An 11,206-nucleotide genomic window follows, 5' to 3' on the forward strand; every position below is an offset into this window, starting at 1 on the left:
ACACAGCACTCAAAAAATCCTCCATAGAAATGCATGGGGCTAGTTTGTCACGCCAATATGGCCGTTGTCTACACATATCCCACCCCTTCCTCGGCAAAACGTCGACATGTGAATACATTGAGCCAATCATATGGTGTGTTGTGAAGACATCGTGCCAATCATGTGTTGTGATCTCGCCGCTGGAGCAAGATTGGTGTCGTGAAGCCTTGCGCACGCGCAGTTTGACCCAAAGACTGTGCCCAATGAGTGCCCATAAAACGTTGGTATATGGCCGCCGAGTGGAGGGACTTGTCTAAAAGGACTTTGACATAAAGGACACAAAACTCAGAGCATAATTGGCTATACACCTTTTGCATCTATGTTGACAAAAGTGGATGACTTGATATTACAAATGTCAGACGTAGCACAAGCTCATGGGCAGTGTCAGGGATTTGCACATACTTCCAGAAGCTGTCGATTAATCGAAAGATGTTTTGTGCAACCTATTTTATTTTAAGGAATCCTTAAACCGGATTTTAATTTCTCATTTGTCATACAATGGACTAGCCATGTCCGTGTTGGCAAAAGGGTAGGAAGCTGCCTTGTGGTTATATACAAAATGATGACTTGATTTCAACTCAGAAAAGAAAGAGGAAGGAATTTAAAGAATTTATTTCATTTAAAGACTTAAATTTAAGTTGTTTAATTTCATAGAATTCCGTGTGTTATGGAAACAAAAAATGTAAATGTATTTTGCATATCAGTAGTTGATGTATGGGGTGATTTGTTCAAAAATGTAAAAAAAAATAATATTCACAACATGCAAACCAAGGGTCTAAACCCTAATATTACCTATAATCTTAAGAAAAACACAAAGATGTGATTAAACAAAAAGACAATTGCACAGTAACTGACAAGGTATTTATACGTTTTCAAAATCACAACCTTTTTTAGGAATACAGAAAGAAAATAACTGTTAAGGAATGATTAGGAAGCATTATGTTTAAACAAGCCCTGAGAGAGTGTCCCTTTTTAAAATGGTATGTTCATGAACAACAATAATTCATACAGGGCAACGAATTCAATAATAATTCAACATTTCAGGGAAACATCATAAATTAAAACAGCAACCATGACAAAAAAAAAAAAAACAGTTTAAAGCTTGATATTCCCACAAAAACAAGAGCATACACCTTGCAGACAGGCTACACCCGACACATAACTGAAGCACTGAACTGCAACATTTAGCTTCCACTATAATCAATGGAACTGGCTACACCAGGCATGATAGCAGTACGTGCCAAAGATTCTAGAACACTATGCTCTAAAATCTTTGGTGCATACATTTGAGAGAGAAAAATAAATAATAATTATAAAATTATTTTTACACTTAATTGTGCACCTGGCGTAGCCCTGATGTTACAATTTAGAAATGCTACATTCTGTCCTATATCTTCACAAGCATGCCAGAGTTGAATGAGGTGTGAATGAAGACTATGAAGGGACAGTGAAAGGGAAAGCTCTAAAGGTATATTCATAATGCAAGGTCCATCCAAAAAAAAAAAAGCAGATCCTCTTAGGTCACTTCTTGCTCCTCTTTCTGAGCTGGGCAGAGTCATATTCTGAGAGGACTGACGTCCAGACTGAGCAGTCCTTGTCCTTCATGACTTGCTGGATCTCCAGCACCTGATCCTCAACATTATATTCATCTTCCATCAGCTCTTCCCTCTCCCTGTCTACAGCATAATCCTCCTCCTCTCCCATGTTCTCCCTAAGCATGTCATCAGTGTCAGCAGCACCATATGCGTCTTCAGTTTCCCCAGGATAGATGTCTTCAACTCCACCTGTACTCTGCGCCTCATTCTCCTCCGGTGGGTCAGTTGTCGCCCCATCCTCTGGCATCTCTGTCCACTCATCTCCCATGTGCTGGTAGCCATGGTGACCATGATGGCAGCACCCACCCTCTGACCTGGGGTATGGATCTTCTGGATACTCTGTTTCAGTAATTAATAAGACAATCACCCATTGATTAGACAAAATATATTACGAACAGTCTAAATATTAAACACTCAATTCTATATGACATTGTGGTATACAGTGCTACAATTTTGTGTGTGAATTAAAAAGAAACCATTTGACTTTGCTCGCACAAACTTTCTTTAAAGAGGATCTGATTACTGACATATTCCTTAGTTTGTCAATATAGATAGATAGATAGATATACCATACTTTCTTCATCCCCAAAGGGAAATTCATATTGAAACAGATATACTTAGTGTACAAGTATATCTGTTGTAATGAAAAGGTGCAGTACCTTCCTGGTGTTGGGAGCATGGGCTCTCTGCTTTATTCTCAGACATAATACCCTCCAGCAGACTGCCCTTGTTCATCATGTGGGTGATTTCCTTAAGCTGAAGCAGCAGCCTCTCCTCCTGATCTGAGCTAACTCCTTTTATCGTTCTGCGGGAGGCAGAGAAGAGAGGATCCAGTTATATAACTCTCAGAGTGTGTAAGGCAGTGGATCATTGGATGGAAAAGTGAACAAACCTTTCTGGACTGTGGCTTGCCTTGGAAACGATCCTTTCCATCACATCCTCTGTCTCTTCCAGTTTCTCCTGGAGCTGGGTCAGCTCAAAGTCAGCTGCAGGGAAATGAGAAAATAATGATCATATTTGGTCATTTAGACCTTATCTCCTAGATCTCATGTCCTCCTCTAATCACTAACATAACTGAACTCTCATGTATAAAGTAAATGACACAAGGGCTACTGTTTTCAGACCTCTTCACTTTGGAGAACTGTATTCTTTTATCAAAGCTGAAGCTACATACATTGTCTAGTTCATTCAAGGCCCAAACAGCAATAATTATTAAAAATGTAAAAATGGGGGGGGGGGGTAGGTGATATGACTATCATAACAAGAGTATATAGAGAGAGTTGGTCTAACAACAGATGATCAATGCAGAAGGGGGGGGGGGAGTAACTTACTGATTTTTCTCTTCATGTTCTCTGATCTCAAAGTAGACAATCTACTTTGAGGGGGTTTGGAGGTTTTCCCTTTTGATGTTATCTTTGAAAGAAGAAAAGACAACATAACACATGATTAACATATGGCACCAGTGAAATGGTCTGATTAATTTCTGATTGCTTGAGTCAACTCATTTTTATCGGGCATCAAGAAACTCCGGCCAAAATGTTTACCGGTCGCATCTGTACTTCCACTTTATTGTGTTTTACCTTAAAGAGGATGTAAAGAATGTAAAGAAGGATTCCAAATCCATAGATGGGGATAATCTGTCCCGCGAGACTAGATTTACCACCAGGTGCAGCCCCTGTTCCTCCACCCTTGGCACGGGCAATAGCTTCAGTGTTATGCGCTCGAGAGAATTGTGCACCGTTCGCTCGTTGTCCTTCAGGTGCTAGCTGTCTTCGTACCATGGGTGGGAAATGCCCAGATCCACCTAATATGCACAATTCGAATGTTGAGCAATGAAGAAAGATATCTAAAACCATGAATAAACTAAACCACGAAACTACACCAAATAATCTAAACCCAATACAAAATCATTCTAAGTAAAATGGCAGGATGGCATGTCCATAACGGTCATAACCCCCGTTTGTCTTCAGTTTAAACCTAAAGCACGGAGGAACACAGCCTATTAAAAACCCTGCAATTTCACATCAGCGCAGGTACACAGGATGTCAAGCAATGGCAAATAGGCCTACCTACCAGTGAAAAAAGACCCCCGCTGGATGAACTATGTAACAACACAGGCTAAGATCTTGTTGGCTATAGATTAGTGTTCAAGGGGTCACTATTTAAGGCATCGTATTTTTAAGATCTTACCCTCCGATTGTTTGTCATTTTTGCCTCGCGACAGGAGCATTTTGGGAAGGAGCAGAGCCACGCAGAGCACTAGGCACGATACCAGCGTAACCTTTTGAAATGTTGACATCGACATTTTCCTTTTCAGAATAAAACAAAATGTCAAATACTTAATCTCTAATAACGGAATAATATGTTTCATAACATAACTATATTACGCTACTTCAAAATACACTGCGCACCGTTTCCTTCAAAGGCGCATCAGTAGCCGAGATGGGACAGTGTAGCCTGTCATTGGATGGAATACAGCTCAGACTTGACCAACCGAATGCAGAATCTAAACGTCGAATTGGATGGAGCTCTACACTGTAGCCCAGACCACGAAATGATAACATCTTCGTAGCCTAAATGAAGCCCGCTTGCGTTGGTCGTATAGTTCCCAGAATTACCCAAACAAAACAAACTGTTCAAGTAAATGTACAAAACCCTTGGACAACATTGCATTAAACACAACCCCAGACTTATGTGTTTCGCTTCATTTGTAGACTATTCATATTTCATGCGCCCTCTAGAAACTGATGTGTAGCTTATTGCAGATTGCTTTCAATGGAACAAGATAGAATTGGGTCCCACAAACATTCTCATTTAGTAGACCTGATGTACACTGTAGTATGGCATCAAATATGATTACGATATATTGACCTCAACAGCCTGTCAATACAGTGTGAGCCATTAACTTTATTTCCTATTTACAGAGCCAAGATTGTGAATGACCACCTGAGTTGTTTTGAGTTCTCTCCTCTCACTGAACAGAGGAATGTGCCAAGTAAATTAGACTGGAAAAACATACAGAATTATAATAACAGACTGCATCAAAGCTTTGTAAAAAGGTTTTATGAGTTTGCAACAAGGTTTATATAATATATTTTTTGTTTTGGGAGGGGGGGGGGGCTTTTTTGCCATTATTTTCGACAGGACAGTGAAGAGTGACAGGAAGTAAGAGGGAGAGAGAGATATTCGAACCTGGGTCCCCGTGGGCACTGCAATCACTTTCAAAATACTGTAGAGCGGTGTATCCCCTCCCCCTCCCCCCTGACTGGCAGAGCTGGTAACCTGACTTCGTGATTAGTAGATAGGTGGAGGGTGGCGCATCAGGCCAAACATAACATGACAACATCAACATCAGTTGAGGGCTGCAACTTCACTTTTTAAATGACAATATCCTGGCCAGACTACTGTTGTCAGTGATATAAGTATTTGAAATGAACATGATTTCTTAATGTCTAGTGACACATCAGAGCCATTTTATGATTAACTGAAATACATTTCTTACATACGGTTCCTTTAAATTTGTGCAACAAAATAAAATATCACTGATAATTTGCTTCTAAAGATGGTCCATATTTATACAGACTTCCTCCTCTTGCCAAAGACATTGTTGATTAGTTTGTAACGTAGGCGGTCTGATCGATACTTCAGGTGCTGCATCACCTGGCGGATAAGCTAGGTAAAAAGGTTCTCAACCTCCTGGTATCCCTCTGAGGCAGACACCTCCTGGAAGTGACAGTTGTTGTCCAGTTTTAGGGAGCGGCCATCCTCCTCATTCACCTGACGAGCATGACACAAGTCCTGCTTGTTCCCAAACAAGCAGACTGGCACCTCTGTGTTCAACGAGGTTCAAGTTCAACAAGGTCTGTTACAGTTTCCCATGGGTTTCCCATGGGCTTTACACAGTCCCAGGAAAGAGGAAACTCTGTGAAGGTGTATTATTTTGCATATTAAATTGTAAACACAAGAGTATGAATTTATGAAACCATTATAATATTACAAATATGCAATACAATTTTGGTTTGAGGCTGAACTCTCTGTGTATATGTGTTTTTTTTAAAACTGAATAACAATTAAAAAGCATAATGATAAAAAAAACTATTGAAGAACATTACTGTAATGGAAGATTACCCTTTGTACGGTTCCACCCTTGCCTCTTTGATTTGCCGCAGGACATCTATGGCATGGAGGAAGGAGGACCGGTCACTGTTGTACACCACCACAAACCCATCAGCCCAGTCTACAGTTTCCTAATACAGCGGCTCCCTGCAATCTGAGACACAATACTGTCTCCATTAGATTTGTATACTTGTGATGACACTGTCAAATCATACAGTCCTCCTTAATATAATTTCATCAATTGTAATAATGGCTATTCTGACATTTGGACTTGGGTTGTTTTCATCTGCAAGATACAGGTTTTTACTCAAGTACAGGTAAAAGTATGTCTTTAAAGTCTTCATGTTAGCTCAACTAACACAGGCACACAGTGCACAACCACTTTCCTCAAAACCACAGGGTTTTTCAGCAAAGCACTGTAGTTAAATCCCTGAAAGGGCACCCGATTCAGTGGTTGAGCACAGAGCTAGTTTTGCGGTTTTCTTCAAAGACCTGTTTGCTTGACAACTCCACAGGGGTTTGAAGTAAATCTCATTTAAGTCCCAAGTTAAAAATGCCATATTTATTCATTCAGGGCAGCAGCTCTTCAGTAAAAACACACACAGGAACAGGCAGAAACAGTCACAATTTGTTCTTGAAAGTTATCAGCATAGCTACAGTATACTTAATTTATTGTACTAAATAAATGACACACCTCACCTGCTCTGAGCAGGGGTCAAAAACCTCCAGATTCAACTGTCTGCCATCAATTGAGAGCCTCTTGTGGTAGGCCCTATAGTATATTCGAGATCTCGATCTACTAAAACGCACCCACGAATATTTAAAACGTGGCCTCGAAGAAATTAAATTGTGTGCACAAAAACGTAGGCTTTAATCAATCCAGGAGGTAGTGGAAACCGGTCATTACAACAGAGCCCGAGTAGCTTATGTAGCCTAGTAGTTACATTTCCCCATTATGGGTCTCCTGGCAGTTGACACCGCAGGTGACCCTGCTACAAAGAGTAGAAGTCCGCTAAACCATCCTGACCACCTAATGGTGAAAACTAAAACGGCTTTAATTAACTGCCTACGGTTATCATCACATTACCAATATGAACTGTAATGTTACAGACAGAAAACGTGCTCACAAATAATCACGACCAGAAAAAATATCACTCAAAGTGACCTCTCCCGGGCTCCGTAATTTGTCAACTCTATCCAATAAACATCCACATGTGCTCATGGCTAGTGAACAGGACAAAAAATCCTCTTAAATATAAAGATAGTTTTACTCTGTTAAGCGCATCTTTTCCCAAGACACAAAAACTAAACTCATGCATGCCAACAATATGCTGATATGGCTAATAACATCTGAGCTCAGCTCAATATAACACCTTGACAGCTATTCTATAGCCTACTAAAACACACAGGCTAATGATATATAAGTATACTCTTTTGATCCCGAGAGGGAAATTTGGTCTCTGCATTTATCCCAATCCGTGAATTAGTGAAACACTCTCAGCACAGTGAGGTGAAGCACACACTAATCCCGGCGCAGTGAGCTGCCTGCAACAACAGCGGCGCTCGGAGAGCAGTGAAGGGTTAGGTGCCTTGCTCAAGGGCACTTCATCCGTGCCTACTGGTCGCGGTTCGAACCGGCAACCCTCCGGTTACAAGTCCGAAGCGCTAGCCAGTAGGCCGCGGCTGCCCCCATATTGTTATATTACACACTCACAGGGGCGTATCAAGCTTTTTAAAAGTGTGGGGGTTGTGGGATAGGAAAATGAAACAATCTTGCCAAATTATAAATAACTCCCTACAGGGACCTACAGGGAAGTATTTTCTGAGAAGGGTGCGGACTATATTGGTGTCCGGCAGTTTCTACCCCGAAAAAAATTGAAATTCTGATTGCTAAACACACCATTTTAATGCAGTTTGGGAGGGACAGAACAAGCAGCGCCCCTCATATGTGTGACTCATGTGACATGTACATACATACATGATCTACCTATCACTTCACTATTTGACACTAGGCCTACCCTACATGGAGACATACTGTATCTCATGTTATAAATCAAGAAATAATTTCAGAAATTATGTTTTGTGCATATGGGTTAGCAGGCTACAATAAATTGCCCTAACAGACAGCAGCCTAATTTCGAGGTATCACTAATACCTAAATACATTTAAAGGACAGAATAGTGACAGAACTGTAAGCTCAAATTCAAAAACGTTTGAAGTCTACCCAAACATATGCAAAGGGAATATAAATAAATTGTGTTGCATATAGCCAGCTTAATTAATGTCAATTTAAAGATTATGATTAGCAGTTTCTATGCTTTTTCCATTAATAGGCTAGTTACAGGAAGCCACGTTGTTGTTTAAACTATTGTTGCTTCTAGCCCACGTTACCTCCAGTTTCACTTGCTGCAGGGACACACACATTGCATGAGCGCTCATAAGCGTTCTATTTGAGTTATAGCCTACATGCTGGAAATCTTAGTTCTCAGATGTAGAACGCAAATGTGTCTTGACGCCTCCGTTTGTATCAAAATAAGATGTTCTAAACGGAACGCGATCGTACTGTATTTAAGACATTAAGATCTCCAGTAGATGTAGCACTACGACACACATTGAAAGTGAAATCAGATCAGACGTGTGAAGCACCGGGCATAACTTAATTTCGCAGGCTTCGTGGACCAGTAGGTTAATTGTTGAGGAGGCCCATAGTTTGAGAAAAGCTGCAGATCATAGACAGAGAAAGCATAATGCTCTGAGAACAGTAGCAAAGGTCTTTCTGCACAAACAACAAGTGCCTTTGGTGCGCGCACCCCCGCTTTCACTTTGACTCTCTGCATTTATACATTGTGACAAAAACTGTCAGTCAGACAGTGAATTTTGGTTTACTAAATTAGCATAATGCAGTAGCCTAACAATTATCATTTCAATTCTACCTGAAATCTGCTCACTGCAGACGTTATAATGCCGACCCAAGTAGCAGCACCTTGAAAGATGCACACTTTGAATTTGATCAGAGCGGCTCTGGGGGTCGTTTCTAGAAAAGTTAGCAACGACGTTGCTCAACCACCATGGTACGACGCAACTTGCGACCAAACAACGACACTGTTACACCTGTTTCCAGAAAGCATCGTACCTGTGTCGCAATTCACTACCTCCGACGTTCGAACACCGTAGTTCCAACAACGTTGTTGATGATGCAGCGATAGCCTACATATCATTGGTGGAAACAGTGGCAACGTATAATACCCCACCCCCTAGAAATGTTCTGTCACGGCCTATGTCGACACTTTTCTAATCTAAACCGAGTGATTAATACTGGCATTGTCATTGCCATCAGCCAAAACCTAAACCTATTGCAAGCATATAAAACAGTTAATTTAAGCAGACCAATATGAGTCATTATTTGTGTTGAATATCTATGTTGGAAAAAATATATAGCCTGGACAAATGTCTGGGTATCCCATAGCATATCAACTGTCTCGTGGCTTAACGGCAGCGCGTCAGTGCACTGAGCGCTCGGCCGGAGTTCGCGTCCTATGTCTTCTTTTCATCTCTGACTAAGAGTAGGCCTACGAGACACAACAATAGGTTTTTACCATATTTATGTATATAGTTACTCTACATCGAGAGACCATAGGTAGGCCTATAATAGCCTACATCAGTCAAAATCAATTGAATGTCACACTAGTTCACCTGCAGGTAGCGAGAAGCAAGAGGACAATCTCACATCATAAGAAAATCGAACCTACAACGTTGGGATAATAAGTCATCTGCTTTAGCCACTACACTATTTATCACTGCTGATGTAAGGGACTGTGAAGATTATAATACTAAAAGCAAGGCAATACTTGAATTAACATAAATAGCAAGAATGAGCCAAGTAGGGGAGTCAGTGTCTTAATCAAAATTAAGCTACAGGATAGATCAATCATTGAGTCACGAGATAAACATCCACTTCGCAAATTTTGGTTAGGCGGTTGTGATTTTTGGTTAGGCGCTCCGGACACCAACAGGAACTACCAAGGAACGACACAAGTGCGACTGCCTAGGGGCAGTAGTTCAAACGACCAAACTTTGCGTCCTTGTTTGCGATTGAGAGTTCGAACTACCCTTTCTAGAAACACCAAATCCAAGAACGATGGAGCGTACTACCAAGGTTGCGACGCAAGTTAGCAAACGATGCTTTCTAGAAACGACCCCCTGGTTCTTCACTGGCTAACTTGATGTGATTGGCTGGATGACCATTCAATCAAATCAACAGACCTATGTGTGTCTCTTTGTGTGTGCGTTATGGTAGATACGGTTCCAACTCTTTACGGGAGCGTTTATTTCCATATTTTACTTTCATTTTAATCTGACAAAAAGTGTGGGGGATAGAATCGTGTTCCAGCAAAAGTGTGTACGTTATAACACCCACATCCCCCACGCTTGCTACGCGCCTGCACACTCACATACTGTAGCTGTACATTACAGATGATTAAAAGTCTTACAATGGTCTCAAATATGCTGAAGGTGAAATCAGGGCCAGTCTTCATTTCCCTCCAATGACAATTCTCACTAGCATTTGAAGCATACTCTCCAATGAAACATTTGGTCAGGAATCTCACCAGCACAGCTAGACAAGCAAAGAACAATATTTGAAGATCCAAAGTGTTGATTAAAGATCTAACCATGTGTACCACATGAGCTGGCTGATGGATGAGAATGATTTGTAATAAATCCCATTCCCATGCGTCAGAGAGGCATGTGACCGTTCTCATAAAATGGTCTAGAATAGGAGCATATTTTGAATGTCTGTTTTCCTTTCCATGGCACCTTGGCACACATCCACTACTGTCTTATTATTACTGGTACTACTACCAGACCGACACACCAGAGTCCTCCTTCAGGCAAGCATGCTGAGTCTCACATCACACATTCACTGTATTCAATGTGCTCTGAACTATCCAACAACCATGACAACAGAAAACTAAATAGCAACACTTACACCTATAAAAGTATAATAATTGACATTTCAACTATACATTAACAGGTCATTTAAAACCCTTGGTCCAGTGCATTGCCACACAAACCACCCTTAGAGTTTGTCAGACAAATGGGACACCCTAGTGTTCTATGAATGCTTCAGACCATTTTAATCGGCTCCTTTTTCTAGACAACGCTGTGAGCAGCATTCTAATATAATGTTCATCGCAACTCAATACAAGCATTTTGACATAGCATAAGCACACCCTCTGTTTTACCCAGCACATCTAACTTATAGAAGCAAAGAAAACATTTTAAATGAAACTGTTGGCTTGCATTCATCATCATGAGATCATCTTAAGCTGTCATTAAGCTACTGCCTTTACAACACATTACAATTCACTTGAAACATAGAAAGAGAGAATCAAAACGTTCTGACCTGACTTCTCCGTGCCCTGGCTGCCAAGCAGGGCCAGTTTGATGTTGTTCAT

The 11,206-nt window shown here is 40.9% G+C and overlaps 2 protein-coding genes across 2 annotated transcripts; both read right to left on the reverse strand.

Moving 5' to 3' along the window:
- Window positions 1-9: 9 nt before the first annotated feature.
- ric3b (RIC3 acetylcholine receptor chaperone b) lies at window positions 10-3,945 on the reverse strand. Its single transcript, XM_076265050.1, has 6 exons — window positions 3,825-3,945; window positions 3,215-3,438; window positions 2,966-3,047; window positions 2,527-2,620; window positions 2,294-2,439; window positions 10-1,973 (listed from the first exon to the last, which is right to left on the reverse strand). Exons 1-6 carry the CDS (start codon window positions 3,937-3,939, stop codon window positions 1,561-1,563), a joined length of 1,074 nt encoding a protein of 357 aa, XP_076121165.1. The 5' UTR covers window positions 3,940-3,945; the 3' UTR covers window positions 10-1,560.
- Window positions 3,946-4,761: 816 nt separating this feature from the next.
- Window positions 4,762-11,206, reverse strand: LOC143110160 (ras-related and estrogen-regulated growth inhibitor-like protein). Its single transcript, XM_076273026.1, has 5 exons — window positions 11,155-11,206; window positions 10,206-10,365; window positions 6,429-6,522; window positions 5,763-5,881; window positions 4,762-5,466 (listed from the first exon to the last, which is right to left on the reverse strand). Exons 1-5 carry the CDS (start codon window positions 11,204-11,206, stop codon window positions 5,307-5,309), a joined length of 585 nt encoding a protein of 194 aa, XP_076129141.1. The 3' UTR covers window positions 4,762-5,306.

This window comes from Alosa pseudoharengus, unplaced genomic scaffold, assembly GCF_046254945.1.
Source record: "Alosa pseudoharengus isolate Yale_2024_CS ecotype anadromous, Long Island Sound unplaced genomic scaffold, YU_APseudo_1.1 YU_APseudo_1.1_scf_10, whole genome shotgun sequence".
Taxonomy (NCBI): Eukaryota; Metazoa; Chordata; class Actinopteri; order Clupeiformes; family Clupeidae; genus Alosa; species Alosa pseudoharengus.